Raw genomic sequence first — 16,508 nt, forward strand, 5'->3', positions numbered from 1 at the left:
ACCCTGCTCCTCCTGCACTGTGGCTCACTGGCACCGGAGAGAGGCTGTCCCTTTATTTCTGTACTTGGGAGGATTAGATTTTACTTGTCCATTTTCCCCTTCAAAAAGCACCAAAGGGACAAAAATGAGAGTTCCGTGTTGTCCCATGACTGGGGGGGGGGCCTTTAAAGTTTTGTTGTGAGATGGATCAGCTACTCCTCACCCCTCACCCCCAACAGCTGATTCTGATCAAAGAGAGATCAGGTGGCAAAACTTAGTTATTGGGGGAGAGCTGGGGATGTCTGTATAGAGCTGGATAAGCACAATTGAAAGGGAGCCCCAGAGGAGAGGAGTTTCTCCTCTCTGGGAAGCAGCCTGAAAGATGGCTGAGAAAGCGACAGGTGAGAAGAGAAGACAGGCTATTGCCTAGGAGAACTGGAGGTAGAAGACCAGATGAGCAGCAGCAGCAGCCTACCTGTCTGAACCCCTGAGTGAGGGGAGGAATGTGTCAGCCCCTGGACGGAGGTGTCATTGGAGAAAGACTATAGTAACTGAGACATACATATGAGGGAGAGGTGGCCTGCTGACCCCAGCCAGGCTGAAAGTTGGATTATTGGATTATTATGTTTAGTTAGACTTTGATAAAAGACTGAAGCCCTGGAAAGGGCTGGACTCTAAAGTGGACTGGCCAGAGGGTCAGGTCACTCTTACAGCTAGACCGGGCCAAACAATAGTGGCAGAGACTGAGGTAGAGTTGCTACATCATTGCATCCAGCCATAAGAGGTGTGTCCTGGAGTGGCAGCTTTGCTCCACGTGACAGAATGCCTGAAGAATCATGCTCTGTCTGCCATCATTAGTTATGAAAATTTAGAAAGGAAAAACTACAAACATAATATATTGGGCTTGCACACCACTGGTGACAACTGTCTCATGGTCAGATATATCCAGCAATCTATTAAAAACCAATATGAAATTTAAATAAAAACTTTTTCTGAATCCGTTGTGAATCATGTCTTCTATAGTCCTCAAATTTCAAATAATTTTTTTTTTTACTTTTTAAAATTCCCTGCTACTGTAAGGGGATAAGTTGAGGAAAATACATGAAAATTATCATAAATCAACAGAATAAAAATAAGACAACTCCTTCCAGGCACACCACATAGCTATGTATTTTATATGTTGTATGTACTGACTGCATACCAGTAGATACAACTTAGATAATGTTTTCACCCCAATACAGTACATATCTGCAGAAAACATCAAATCTTAAACAAAAACAACGCCTCCATGGCATCCCTGTACAACAGGGAGTGCCCAGATAAGCAGATTTTTTTTTCATGCCTAACACCCTTAACATCATCCCTTTAAGGACTAGGATGCCTTCTTTAACACATATTCAATGTTGGTGAACTTTAATCTTCTCGCTATATCCAGTGGAGATTCCCCATTCTGAAAGAAATAGACAAAACATGCCGTGATAATAGTCATGGAAGCAGGTACTTGAGTTTGAGTATGTCTGTATTGCAATCAGAGGTGGGAGTGCGGCATGTGTAGAAACACCTGAGGTAGTGTAAATCTACTTAGCACCAATCCCAGCAGTAGTGAAGCTGTATCAGCACATACTTCAGTACAGGTTAGTTCTCTAAGTACCCAGGGTCCACAGCAGGCTGGTACAGCCCATGCTGAAGTCTGAACTGCCGCAGTTTTGTTGCTATTGGTACTCCCACTAACTAGATTAAAGCCAGCTTGAGCATGTCTACATGGGCTTCAATCACACCTCTGACAGCAGTGCAGACATACCCTGAGAGCCTCACTGGACAGATCAGCCAGTTTGTGTTCACCTATGTAGTTTGTATTGTCTGATCCACACTGATAAGAATCCCCAGCACTTATAGAGGTCTCAAAATGAACTGAGTCTGATCCTGCTCCCCATCAGTCAGTGGGTCAGGGCCTTTATTTCAATCAAACCAAAATCCATTCTGTTATTCAATGTGGCTGATTTCAAAAGTCCGTGTCGAAGCAATAGTAAATGAAGGGGCTGCAGTGTTGCCAAGATACTTACATGTCTCTGATATGTGATGAGAAATCAGTTCTTTCCTTTGACATTTGATTAATGATGGATGAGCCTCCCTTGGGAACGGAAGTTGCTGATTCAACCCCTTACACTGGCACAACCTAGTGTGCAAGGCTCCCAGCAGCCCTGGGGAGGGTACCCACATATCTCGTTCCACCAGGGGGCCTGCAACCAGCCATCATAACTGGAAGTGGAAACTGCTGGACCAGCAGGGGCATGGCCAAGACCCCTAGGAGATGCATTGATTCAATACATCCCCCAAGCAGCTTGCACAGCTCCAACCATGCACTATTTACAGTTTAAAGCTGCTCTCCCCCCAGGAAAGCAGTGGGGCAAATATTTCTTTGTCCTTCCCTAGAAATGAATCCACTCCTGGGGAGCAGTGCACTCTGCATTCTCCTGTGCCAGCCACCTGATTTCTGGGAGCTTAGCAGGGCAATGCTCACAGACACAGCTATTATCTCCTTACCTTATTCTTTATAGAAGGGTCTGCATGGGCTTCAAGTAGTAGAGGAACAACTGACTGATTTTTCATTTCACAGGCATAGTGAAGGGCTGTGCTACCAGACTGAAAGTAAACAGAATCCAGGTACAGTTTACTTTTGCCTCACTTTAAGCAGAAATTTTAGACACACATTCATCTGTCATTTCCTCAGCCCACCTGCCAATGGTATTTGTATGTTGGAAGTTGTTTTGTCTGTTTCTTGAAAAAGGACGATATGCAGCCATATGTGATACGGGGCAGAAGGCACTTAATGTGATGGAGTGACAAGATTGATTGTTTTACTGTTTACCAGAGATGGGTCTATGCCACAAAATAAGAATCTAGATACAGGCCCAGACTTCAGTCTCCTCAAAGCTTGAGAATGTAAAGATTGAGGGATCTGGCTCAGGGTGCATTGCTTTCCTAAAGCACATCTGCCTACCCACCAGGCTGCACAACCCTCCCTCCCCTGCCCCCAGCATGGTACAACTCCTCATCCTCCCCACAACCCGCTAATGCAGACCAATGCCTAAATGTGTACAGCTTTGTTACAGCAAAGCTTACGCTGCATGCTAGTAAACATATCTAGGCAGTAGCCCGGGTAGAGGAGAATCACTGCATGTTTGTGTCCAGTCCTGTGAATTTAGCAGGCTTTTTGTTTTAAACTATTTCTGCATTTAGAAAATTTTAACAGTTTTACAAATCCTAGTCCTGTAAATATCCAAGACAATACAATAATCATTACAACAATTAGAGAAACATTACATGGTAGTCATTGGATCTCTCTATTTAGCAGGGTGTTACCATGTCACAGAGTGAGACTCTTTACCCCGGATATGCCATTTCTGTGATTTTATTAAATTGAGTGAAATCTCTGATCACACACTTAACAGACCAGGTATGTCTATCAAATGTGAACATTCAAAAAAATTGGACTGGTATCTTGTTTTTTTTCCAGGTGAATGTATTATCTAGACATGTTTACTAGCATCCAATGTAAGCTTCATAGATTTTAAAAAATTGAGTTGTACGACATGCTGGAAGACAGTTCCGGGTCCATTTCTGTTCAATATCTTCATCAATGATTTAGATAATGGCACAGAGAACACATTTATAAAGTTTGCGGACAATACCAAGATTCAAAATGATCTCGACAAACTGGAGAAATGGTCTGAAGTACATAGGATGAAATTCAATAAGGACAAATACGAAGTACTCCACTTAGGAAGGAACAATCAGTTGTGCACACACAAAATGGGAAATGACTGCCTAGGAAGGAGTACTGCGGAAAGGGATCTGGGGGTCATCGTAGACCACAAGCTAAATATGAGTCAATAGTGTAATGATGTTTTGTATGATAGTTAGAGAAGCACCTGGGATTCCCTAGCAAGTAGCCTATGGCTGCTATTGAATGTCAAGACCTTTCCTGGACATTATCAATAACTAAGGCTTATGGGACACTATCTGCTCAAGCCTTAGTGTTGCAGAAACTGGCTGAAGAAAGAGCTGGAGCTTTCCCCCTCTCCTGCTCTATGTGGAGGAAAGAGAAAGAGGTTATTTTCTGCACCCAGAGACCCTGATGGATGTAGGTGTATACCAGGTAGTCTCTAGATGAGACCAGGAGGGAGAAGAAGCCACTCAGTGCCCTCTGAAGACTAAGAGGTTGTAGGGATCAGACTATCCCCCTCCTCCAGAACAGAACAATGGCAAAGTTGGATGTGCCCTTGACCCATAAACTGCACCAGAGCAGGTCCATGGATGTTTGTAAAGCCAGGTTGATGGTTCACATGTAGGACTAGAACCTGAACCCGCCCTGACTTTGGATGAATAAAGGGTTCTAGCCCAGCTGTTCATACAGTTTCTCATACCACGACATCACTCAGAATAGTCACAAAGTCTAACCACCCCCAACCTAGGGAATCAGCTCCTTTCTGGTGCAGTCCACACCTACTGGCAAAGATGATAGCCCCAGTTCTACACACACACAATCCTTCCATCACCTCTGGTGAAGTACAGCATGTTCACTCCACTGAAGGCTGATTGGTGACTGAACTCAGGTATGTTTCCTTTGCAGCTTGCACTCCTTTAAGGGTGTTGTGGCAATGTGACACTTCATTATTCCCAGCATTTGACAAAGACTCTACCACAGCAATAAAGAGGCTGACAGTCAAGTGTAACACACCAGGGTAAGGGGAGTGTGTCTAACATTTCATATTTGTTTTGGATGCTGTGTTTGGAGCAATGGTAATTAAGAATCTAGAGGCAAAAAGAATAACTGACTTGAATAAAATCCAAGTTGGGCTGCCAAGGGGGAGAAAATTGTGTACTTTGAATTTTAGAGTGAAATTGGCTAAGGGGCAACAGTGAGCCACAATGCCAGACAAGCTTAACATATCAAAACAACCTTTCCTGGGTTGATCTTTCTCTGAAGCATCACATTATTTCTAGTAGCTTCTAAAAGCTACTTTTTCTAAATTAACTAAATGAATGTTGCATACACCACACCAGTGAGTGACCCACTTACATAGTCTGTAGCATTAACATCTGTGCCAGCTCGAAGTAACATCTTGATTAGGTTTTCATTCTGCTTAGTTTTTGATACCTGTTAAACACATAGAAAGAAGTCCAACCCAGTTGGAAAGTTAATTCAGGTAACACACGTTACTAAGCAGATTTGGGCTAGCTCTGAGCATTCTACTCAAAATAATGGAAATGCCCTATTTGTGCAGTACGCTTACATGTGACACTACTGTCTCAGCAGTATATCAGTTATATTCAGAGCCAAATCCTGAGGTCCTTATACATTTTTAGTTCTTACTTAGTCCTTAATTTGAAAATCACAACCCAGGATTATTTTGTGTATATTCATAACTCTGGATGAGCTATAGTACAGGATCCTGCCTGCAATAGCTAATTTGATAGGTAAGTATCACAGGCTGGCTGGCCCTTTAAGGGGAGTCAAGCCCAACCTTGCCTGTCATGATCAACTACCCTCTCAGCTGACCCTGACTGGCTAGGGATCAGATGGGCATATTCAATTATTAGATCCAACTGGGGAGGGGTCATGGGAGACTTACAAATGATCAGAGAAGTCAATCAAGAGTGGAGTGGTCTGAGAGACTAGGAAAATAGAGACCCGAGGACAAGTAAAGAGAGACAGACTCCTTCTCCTAACAGAGAGCCTAAGGTAAGCCTATAAGCTGCAGAAGCTATGGAAGGAGGCTGGGGAGTCAGTCTGCCTATAGGATGTCCTCAGCAGGAGCAGACCTAAGGATTCTGTACCACAGATATAAGCCAGATAGGAAGGCAGAGTGGGAGGTCCTGTGTTTCCTTGTGAACTTTATTAATAAACCCATATCTCAAGAAAGGCTTTCACATGTCAAGTAATATCCTATGTCCAAGTTATTGGAGAGTCTAAGAAGGAGACCGTGAAACAGCAGCTAGCTAAGGTAGCAGTGGTACGCTGTGATGCTTTTAGTAAGGCATGTAATTCTACATTTGCATGCCTGTGGTGGTCCAAAATGGCTTCCTTCATATGGCTTGGCCTTGTATGTATGGGGCATGTGAGGTCATTCTGTGCAGAGGATGTTTTTTTGTTCTACAATGTGCAGTGGGGAGCTAAATGGAATTGGCCTGCAGGCTGCCAGTTAGGCCATGGTTTTTGTGACTTCTGGGACATGTGATGTATGCCTTGCATACACAGATAATATGCCACTGCCAGGAAGTCAATGTACCTACAGTGGGTCTTAAGATGGAAAAATGTAAGGTAAGTCTTTCTACTTTAGTTTGTACTCACCATGATAAGATAGCCAATAAGCAGAATGGGCATTAGGATGATAATGAGCAGGTAGTCAAGGAAACTAAACCGTTTTCTCACAGCATAATGCAAACATGTGCGGTCTTTCTAAACAGAGAAGAAATGTCTGTTATTAGCGTTAGATGCACAATTATTCCCCTTGTGTATTTCACAGCTTTCTGACTGGTTATATATCTAGAGCATTTCTTTTTCATTAATGTTGAAACAAGGACATGGGTATCTTGCTCAACTGAGTGAAATACACTTCAGCTGCCCAAAGCCACAGCCCCTGAGCTTCACAGGGGCACAGTGTGCATGGGACTGGGGTCTGAAATTTACGTCTCCAGTCCTGGGCCAGGTTAGGGAGAGTGTGTGCAGGGTGGGGGAGGGAAGAGTGCACTATCGTTCCTATGTGGCTGTTACTGAAGCCTGTGGGGGCAGAACAGCAAGAATAGCCCCCACTGTTAAGTGTGCTATTAACTGTTAATTTGTGTCATTCAAAATCCCATTGGCTCTCCCCTAGTCACAGAGGGTAATGAGGCAGACGTCGAGTGAGGCTGTGAAGGAGGACGTAGGAGGTGTTTGGAATAAGCAGCCAAACAGAGCTGCTGCGGAGGCAAGGAGAGCTCCCCATGCCCTCAGGAGGCAGAGAAGCTTCTGGATGGGGTGGGGGAGAGCAGTAAGAGCCTGGCAGCTCTGCTCCCTGTTCCTTGCCTGTGAAAAATGTATTGGTCAGCTCCTCCTCTGTAATGCTGCAACAGCAGGCCTGGGAAGGGGGAGAAGAGGGCTCCCTCGGAATTGCCATCCCTCCTGGCCTGGTGGGGAGAGAGACACAGACAGACATGCACACAAACGTCCCCTGGACTTGCCTTCCTACCAGGCCTGGGAGGGCGTGAAGAGCCTCCAATGCTGCAGGAGGAGCAGACATGGAATAGGGGAGCAAGACGGGTGAAGAACTGTGCTGTGGATGCAAACATTTTCCTCCACTCCTAATTGCAAAATGTAATCAGATGTCATTAATGAAAAGAGGGAATTCCTGGGACACTTGGCTATTGCCACTCACCTTGTTTCTGATGTTCACATCAGCGTTCCATTTCAAAAGGTAACTGACTATTCTGTTGTGTCCCCGTCTGCAGGCACAGATTAGGGGTGTGTCTCCACCCCAGCTGTCTTGAATGTTTAAAAAATTGCTATCCTCTTCCAGCAGCAGTTGAACTTGATTGAAGTCATTATCATAAGCTGCCTGGCAAATGGGCTGAGGAAAGGAGGGGAGGAAATGTTAGTGACCGAGGCATTATAGGCCTCAGCCTACCAAGAGCCAAGTACTTCCCACTAGATGAAGTGAGAGTCCTGCTAGCTCCCATTGAAGCAGATGTGAGGTCCCTCAATTCCCACTTTCTGGGAAGCACTTGGGGAAACCTTACGCACCAAAATTCAGAAAGAGAACTAAGTTTGGGCCCAGTTCAGCTCTCCTAGAATGGAAAGCGTCAAGATTCCCATGGGCTGCAATGGGAGTTGGATCACTCCCCTAATGTAGACACATATCAGTGGGAGGTCAGGATTTAGAAGAGTAGGAAATAATGTATAATATTGCAAATCAACACTGTAAACTCTTGCATCAGGAAATAAAAGGGTTAAAATTCCTCAAAAGACCCTATAGTACAATTGCTTATTTAAGTGTGTGTGTATATACATGTGTGCGCGCACGCACACACACACACACAGAGTGACTACTTTTTAGCATCTTGAAGGACATTTGGCCATTTTATAGGATCATTTAAGTTACTAGCATTCCAGGTGATCAAGTGATGTTGGTTTAAATGGTTTCTCTAATTTTGGCTGGCTCATTATGGGAGTATGTTGGTGGTCTCCTTCTTCTCCAGGAGAATAGAAAGAAAGATTAAAAGGGTTGGTTAGTTTAAGGCCTGGCCTACATTTAGAACTTAGATTGGCATAGCTATGGCATTCTGGAGTGTGAAAAATCCACACTTGTATGAGCACTGTAGCTATATGAACCTAATCCCTGCCCAAGTGTATCTGCAGCTATGCTGACAGAAGAATGCTTTCATACTGTCATACGGAGAGATGATGTTCCTGAGGCAATTAATAAAAACCCCTTCCACCACTGTAAGCTGAGCCCATACTACAGGGTTATGCCAGCATAGCTACAGGTCTGTATTGTAGACATGGACTACCTTGATAGTGCTTTAGGCTATACAGGAATTCAGATGGATGTTGCAGTGATAGCTACATTCCACCAGATGGTGCCAGGAGATAAATCACAGTGCAAATATGCCTATTTCAATGTAACGCTCTAATGGACCAGGAGAGGAACGCATCAGGTTTGGCAATACTGCAATAAACCAAGCTATTAATTGCTATACATGTAGCTGGAAGGTGATGCTTCAGGAGGAACTGAAAACTATTGCTGTAATTCAGCAGTTTCTAAATTCCCCTTTTTGGTGGTTTTGCTTCTGTTTATGTCAGACATTTTGTTTCTCTAGTTTAATTTAAAAAAAAAGACTACTTTAGCCATGCAAAGAGCCCATTGACTTCATTGGCATTAATTACCATAGTAAACACTAAGAGTTCAATCCTGAAAAATGCTGCACCCCAATCCACTAACCCACCAAAGCAGGTGCTTACTTTCACATACAGTGAGTAATCCCATTGATCAGAACTGCTGAGTAAGAAGGTACAGTTTTTACATAGTAACTTTTAAGAATAGAGCCATACTTCAGGTTAAAATAAAAACTTTTTTAAAAAGAACACAAGAAAGGATCACTTCACTTCTGTAAATATTGGTCAAGAAGCTTAAATATAAGGAACAATTTCTTGTCGGAATATATTGGACTTTTTTCTTTTAGCAAACCCAATACAATGAATAGACTTGAATGCTGGTACTGAAATGACACCATGTTAAAGTACACTAGGGAACTTTTAGTGTGCTCCAGCAGGTCTAGTGGAACAATTAGTATGCAACAGATTACTGTGCTTCAGAAATCATATCCCTGCAGCATGCATTGCTGCTCTGTATAGACTTGCCCTGAGAGTACCTCATTTTTTGTAGTCCAGAAAAGAGCAGGTCCTAAGTAGGAATCTTCCCAACATCCTTAACAGTGAAAACTTATGTAGAAAAGTCATTTAGTTTCTCAGCAATGTCCTTGTCTTCCTTAACTGCTCCCTTTTAATCAAGTGATCCAGTGGACCTAAAGCTCTGTCATAACTTTCTTCCTTCTGATATACTTAAAGAATCTCATATGTTTGTTTTACCCCTTTTGCTGTTTACTCTTCAAAATCCATTTAGGCCCTTCTAATTTCCCTACTAATATTAGGGTGACCAGATGGGATGAAGAAAATATTGGGACACATGGGGCGAGGGGGAGCCAAAAAAAAAAGCAGAGTGCGAAATATCGGGACAAATTTTGTCCCAACCAAACATCAGCCGGGACACGGGACAAACGCCTAAATATCGGGACATCTGGTCACCCTAACTAATATTGCCTGCTCTAGTTTATGCTACTGTTTTTTGCCTTCACTAGGGTCAGATTTCCAAATGTAGAAAGATTTCAGTTTGGCTTGAATAGCCTGTCAAACCTTGGCATTTAGCCATAATGTTTTATTCCTTGCCTGCCTTGTTCATTTTTTTTGTTTGGCAGTTCAACGTGCCTTCTAAGACTCTGTTATTGTTTTTGTAAGCAGCACCCATGCCACCTCTAGGCATTTTACTTTTAACTTGATGGCTTCTTTGACTAAAATTCTCCTTTTAGTGAAATCTTCCTTTCTAAAGTTGTCACTTTTCGGTACCCTACCTCCTCTTAGATGTTGAACCGAATTGTGTCCTGGCCACTATAATTTTGTGGCTTAACTACTGTCACTTCTTGAATTAGCTCGTGTGTGTTGTTTAAGACTTACTCAAGACCACCCTTTCCTCTTGAATGCTCGAGAGCTAGCTGTCCTAAAAAATCATCACTTATCATAGAGAAATTGTTTTTGCAGACACTGTCCTGTTGTGCTATTTGACTAGTTTAAAACTGGGTAGTTGAAGTCTCTCATTTAGAAGAGGACAAATAAGATAAAAGTGACAAATAAGGTATGACTGGGCCAGGGACTTAAACCAAAAAAAAGGGTCTGGCTGGGTTAGAGTGCAGGTTCTGAGGGTCAGGACATATTCTTGGTACTCTTGCTTTACAATGTTACTACATAACACACTTCAGGCTTATTTAAGGTCCACTTCTACTTTGTCTCGGACCTTGTAAATTTCAGCTGCGGCTGTTTCTAAAAAAAAAGAATATAGAGTGCCCTAGATAAGGTGAACACCACAAGGAAGTAATTTCCCTCCAGTAGGAAGATATGACAATATCCTGAACAAATCTTACGGCATTAAGATTAGCATTACTGTAGTAAATTCAATGGTTTTGGGGTCCATTGTATTAAAAAGGCAATTGTTTGTGTTATTGTGAGATTGTATGTAATGTTGGGTATGCTAACTCTGGTTATCATCCCTTTGAAGCCACCCCCTGGAGAGGATTCTATATACTGGATTCTCCAGGGACCAATGGACAAAGGATTTTGTGCATCATTAGCCTGGTTATAAACAGCCTCAGGGCTTTCTTCCTGATCCAGCAAATGGACAGGACCCCCAAGGAGGGTGCCAATTGTTAGGGAAGGGTTGGAGGGACTGAGCCTACTGAAGGCACGTTTAAGACACTGTTTTTGTTCTGAACGGAAGCTGTGATGAACTTGAAACCATAAAGAAACCACTTGTGTGAGGTTTTGAAGGACAGCTCCTGTCAGAGCCCATGTTAGGGTTGAGGAGATCTCTGGTAAGCTTATTTGCATGAGTATAGTTTCGTTTGTTTTTCTCTGTAGTGCTTTTACCTTAAGAATAAAATACACTTCCTATGCAAGCCTATGTGGTAACGAGCAGTTACACTTAATGCTTTGAAGAGAGAGTTCACAAGCCTGCTCTGGTGGAGTGTCTTGCTGAGAACAACACGGTAAAGGCAGGGAACTATTCAGCGTGGAGATATCCAGACAGACGGGAGAGAGATGCATGTCTCCAAGAGAGGTGACAGCCAGGGAGCATTCTCAGAAATTGCAAGTGACTGATCTTAAGGTTGTATCTTGTCCTGTGTTAACAGGAAGGAAAAAAAAATCAAAGAGCAGAGATAACTGCAAGCTGTTCAAGACTAATAACAGTTAATAGCAGGTATTAGTCTTAGAGGAAAAGCTAGGGACTTAGCAGACAGACAGTTTCATCCTCTTACACCTAGAAGAGTAATCTGCCTTCGGGTTGAGGCACACTAGTTGAACAGCGTGATGAACCTTGTATTACTGCTGCTCTCGAGAAACGACTTCAGTTTGCTGGGTTCTTGGTATGATGACTCTCAGCAGTACTAAATTAAGATGAACCTATATAGGCACAAGGCCACAATCACAGCTCTGGGAGAATGCTGGTCTGTTTTGCAAAGAAGAGCAGTGGCTGATGTTTGGGGACAATTTCCAGGAAGCTTTAGGAAAACTCCACCAATCTGCATGACCAGAGTGCTGAGTTGCAGGTTCAGATCACAGAATTCAAAAGACAACTGGCTGATTGAAAGAGAAACTACAAGTCACTTTGGTGAAGGTGGAAAAGGAAGCAACCCAGAAGAATATGGGCCCAGAAGGTAATCAGTAAGATGGAATCTCAGGTCACTGAACTTCAGAGAGACTTGGGGTTAGATTCACAAAAGCTTAAACATGGTGGCACTCAGTGTTGCCATGACTAACTCTTAGGACCCTGGAAATATCACTGGGATTCACAACACCTGGGTTAAGCTCCCTATACAGTGAATGGGGAGAGACAGGCACCTCAGAATGGGATTTACAAAAGCCAGCACACTATGTGGCCCTTGCCTAAGCTAGGCAGTGGGAGATGCCAAGCCCAGGGATGTGTTAAGCCCGGGCCTCCTTCCACTTAGGAATCTCAGCTGCAAACCCTGTCTTGATGTTAAGCATCTACACCATTTTAACACAAAGCAAGAAAAAGGGGACCTTCCTCATAACTTTTAGCCCAGTGGTTAGGATGGTGGTACTCCCCCCAGCCATAGTGTGTAAACTTGCCTATAGGGGCCTGATCCAGTGGGCCAGATCTGAGCATGCGTACTCTATTGGGTCTTATAGGCAATGTAGGCAAAGGAACGCCTGTCTTCCCCCAGCTTGTGCATCGTTCTGGGCTTAAGCATCCAGGTGCCTGGTGTGGGACTTCGGTGCACATGCTCAGAGGCAGAAATATAAGCACTTAGGAAATTTTCACTGCAAAGATTTACTCACTGAGTTTAGAGGCCTGCAGAGTTCAGGAACAGCTGAGCAGGGGTTTTGTGAATCCCAGTTGGACCTGATTGTGTGATTTAGGCCTAAAGTGGCAGTTTCCTAAATTTCTTTGTGAATCTAGCCCTTGGAGTCTGAGTGGCCAGGATCAAAGCAGAAACCCAGAAGTGGGAGCTGTAGGTACTGAAAACATCCACAAGACACACTAGACTCCACTGTTGCACAACAGCTCAGATCAAAGCAGGATCTGAAGACCCTGGATAATGAGGCAGAGGCATTTACAAGCTGTGACCCTGTGAAGGAGCTGAGTTGTACTTCAGACAGTCCCTCTGCCCCTCTCCTTAAGACAGGTGTCCCCGAACTCTCTTCCTTGGAGCTGAAGCTGTAACTTAGGTCAGTTTACAGCCTCTGCTAGTTTCCCCTCCAGCTGGTCCTTTTTCCCCAATCAATGTTTTCACCCTCGGCTTACAAGGGTTCAGCAGGCAGATCATCATCTTCTGAGGGAAGAGACAGAATATAAAGTCATCTTCCCAGAACTTGTCCCAATTGACTGGGACCGAGGGGAACCCTGCCCACCCCTACTCTATAAAGTTCCTGGTCCCAGGCCCTTAAAGAAGCAGTAGCCTGGATTCCCACCCCCCAAGCCTTAGCTAGTCCTCTGGGACCATAGTCCTCTCTCCCAACACCTTCTTCTGCCTTCTCTAGGTCTTCATCCACCCTAAAAAGTCCCAGAACTTAAAGGGGGACACCATAGAACTGATGTTGATTGACCCTTGCATCTAAGAGAGGCAAGAAAGGAGAAAGTGCTTTTCTCTAAAATAGCAGAAGTCCTTACACAAGGACATGATATTTGATCCAGATGCATGTTTGGGAGGGGTGCCTGTGTGTTTCAAAGGCAGGCAGCGTTCTACAGAGTGGCCTGTTGCCCACTTCTGTGAGGTCTGCAGTGACTTGTATGACTTCCTTCCATTTGTTGTGGAAACCTGTAAGAGTAGTGCAGAGGTAGACAACAGTCAGCACAGATCCTGCCACAGTAATAGGAATAATCTAAAAAGGGGAGTATGGATCCTCAAGAGCTTGATCCAAAGTCCATTGAAGTCAGCGGGAGTCTGTCCATGGACTTACTAGGTATTGCATCAAGCTCTCAACAAATTGAACTTCTCTAACCAAAAATACTGATGACAGTATGACAGATTTTGCTCATCAGTCTTAAAGTTAGATCAGAATGTGGTGGTACTGGAGTTGATCTCTAACTTATGAATACTGGATCTTGATCTGGTTATTGGGTTGTTTACTGCATGAATGTATCAGCTTAGCCTAATAGGGTGCTGTCAGGTAAAAACAAGTAGAAAGCAAAAAAAAAAAATGGCTGCAGATAAGCCACCCCTTGGCAAACACTTGGGGGTTGTTCTGTTCATTAGAAGAAACAGGCCTGGAACTATAGTCCTTTAGATCTCATATCAGTTTAAAAATGGACTGTCTCTGAAATGAGGAGGTAGTTGTTGGGCAGGTGTTCTGGCAACCCATGTGTGTGCACGTACCTTTCAGGGGTACACAGTAGGAACAAAGAATAAGGGGGGGGAATAATTTAAAATAAACATGTCTACAGGCACATTGTTCTTACCCTTGATAGTAGCCTTCTTCAAGGGTAAGAACAATGTGCCTGTAGACATGTTTATTTTAAATTATATCCCCCGCCCCTTATTCTTTGTTCCTACTGTGATCAATAAGTACATTGATTTAAGAAGGTTGATCTGATGACTGTATATACCACTAGTCATGGACTCCTGAAGGGAAAAGTCACAGGTGCTGAGCTCAGTTGGACTTGCTGGGTAAGCACTGTTGACGCATGGGGTGCTGTATCCCAGAGTCTCATTTAAGAGCGATAGAACTTGAGAATACTTCCCCTTGGCTGGAAAGGGCTGTACTCAGAGAGGGGACAGCGGTGCAGCTAGTCTTGTAACTGTGACCCAGAGTACAGATAACTAGTCTCTCAAAGTTGCACGGGATTTGTAAGAGTATTTCATAATTTCCATTTGCTCTTATAAAATGGAGTCACTTCCCACAAAGCATAGATAGTGTTCCAGAAACTCCATTGCATTAACTTATGCCTTGAAATCTAACTCAAGCTGACATACTTATTCTACAAATTAGGTGAGAATCAATGTTGAAGAGAATAATTGGAAAATAATTATTTACACCATTTCTGAAAAATCTGGCAGCATCCCAACTGTCCAGAAACTATAAGTTGTCACTCATTTACATCACTGTTAATTTATATTCGTCATGTAGGAGCCCTACTTTGCAAACAAAATTATTCCCTAAAAACACATTCTACTGGAAAAATGACTAATGAATTTAGAATTGTTTATGAAAGAAGTATCAGAGGGGTAGCCGTGTTAGTCTGGTTCTGTAAAAGCAGCAAAGAATCCTGTGGCACCTTATAGACTAACAGACGTTTTGCAGCATGAGCTTTCGTGGGTGAATACATGATGCATCCGAAGAAGTGGGTATTCACCCACGAAAGCTCATGCTGCAAAACATCTATTAGTCTATAAGGTGCCACAGGATTCTTTGCTGCTTTATGAAAGAAATAATTACGCTGACTATGCTCTAATTAAACATCTTAAACTTTCAGTTTTTGATGTAAAAAGCATGATAAAGTTCTGTCCGAGTAGTAAAGACTAAAAAGAAGTTGTTGTAAATGTCTGTCTACACCTTTGAAGTGGAATGAAGTCCAACCGGTTAGTTGGCTTATGAACATGTGGAACTGAACTATATATATAAATTCAAGTGCCTCATTCCCTTTCATTTAAAATAGCACTTTACTTTTTTTAATGAAAACTTTATTACTTTTCCACATGTAAATTTAGTTTTTTGAGAAGCATGTACATTCTATGCTATATCCAGCGGGAGAAACCAATCAATTGTAATCAGAGTTTAGGGAGCAAAGTAGAGATTCAGCTCCTTGTCTGTAATTATGGAAAACATTTGACCATGCATGTTATATAGCACTCTTGCTAAAATCAAGGCACCCTTCCTCCTCTGTCTCCCCATTACCGACGCTAAGGTGTGGGTGTGAGTAGTGAGGAGAGAACTCTCTTCTATTCAGTAAAGAGAAATGGCTACTCGATTTGGCCCTTAAGGCAATAGTTTACCAACTGTGTTAAAACTAAGCCAAAGTGGCCACTCAGTTGCACTGCCTAACATGTCAAACAGAACCCCAAACTGCTTTGCTCTGAATACTCTAACTTAGCTAACACCTTCATCTCTGAAAATGAAAGAACCCATGAAATGTATGTATTTGTACAAAAAGTACCCTTAGCCACATGTAAAATATTGTACTTTAGACAAGATGGGGTTTTCAATTCCTAATATGAGACTGTCAAGGAAACCTAAATCGCTTATATAGATTTTCTACAGTTTCACATACCTCATAAAAAATGGCCACATACCTCTGAATAAAGTATCCCCATGTCTGTTCTTTGGAGCTTGCCTGAAGTCCTTTGTCGCTCACTTGACCAGCAGATTTTCTTGACTTTCAGTTGCTCTTGAGTTTGTTTAAAATTGATTAAAATTTAATCTCAAGCGTCCTTTAGTGGAGTGATTTGAGCCATGAACAATAGGTATCTGATCCTTTCCAAAGCTTCACTTGTTGTAAGTGCTTTCCTAATCAGGGAGTATGAAATGATGCCGTTTTCAAAAGCCCAACCCAGTGAGGTAAACGTGAGTGTGGGTTTACTGCAAGGCTGACACAAGCAGTACAAGTTACAACAGCTAGAAATATTTTGCAATAGCAGGTTCCCTAAACAGAAAAGGTTAAACTAGCCACAGGGGAGAAGACAAATTGCACAAGAAAATG

General features: G+C 42.9%; 1 protein-coding gene across 1 annotated transcript; it reads right to left on the minus strand.

Moving 5' to 3' along the window:
• Positions 1-1,337: 1,337 nt before the first annotated feature.
• On the minus strand, positions 1,338-16,174 carry ANKRD22 (ankyrin repeat domain 22). The gene is made up of 6 exons (XM_045024227.1): positions 16,102-16,174; positions 7,398-7,589; positions 6,335-6,442; positions 5,063-5,140; positions 2,524-2,622; positions 1,338-1,429 (listed from the first exon to the last, which is right to left on the minus strand). The coding sequence occupies exons 1-6, from the start codon at positions 16,120-16,122 to the stop codon at positions 1,352-1,354; spliced, it is 576 nt and encodes a 191-aa protein (XP_044880162.1). The 5' UTR covers positions 16,123-16,174; the 3' UTR covers positions 1,338-1,351.
• Between the last annotated feature and the right edge of the window lie 334 nt (positions 16,175-16,508).

This window comes from Mauremys mutica, chromosome 7, assembly GCF_020497125.1.
Source record: "Mauremys mutica isolate MM-2020 ecotype Southern chromosome 7, ASM2049712v1, whole genome shotgun sequence".
Taxonomy (NCBI): Eukaryota; Metazoa; Chordata; order Testudines; family Geoemydidae; genus Mauremys; species Mauremys mutica.

What these genes read in the sequence shown, in the direction of transcription:
- ANKRD22 (XM_045024227.1), bottom strand. Translation starts at nt 16,122, where the DNA reads ATGGGGATACTTTATTCAGAG. An exon ending in TTATTGGCTATCTTATCATG is followed by an intron (nt 5,141 to 6,334) that starts GTGAGTACAAAC and finishes TGTGTTTAACAG; the next exon opens with GTATCAAAAACTAAGCAGAA. An exon ending in ATGTTAATGCTACAGACTAT is followed by an intron (nt 2,623 to 5,062) that starts GTAAGTGGGTCA and finishes GTTTACTTTCAG; the next exon opens with TCTGGTAGCACAGCCCTTCA.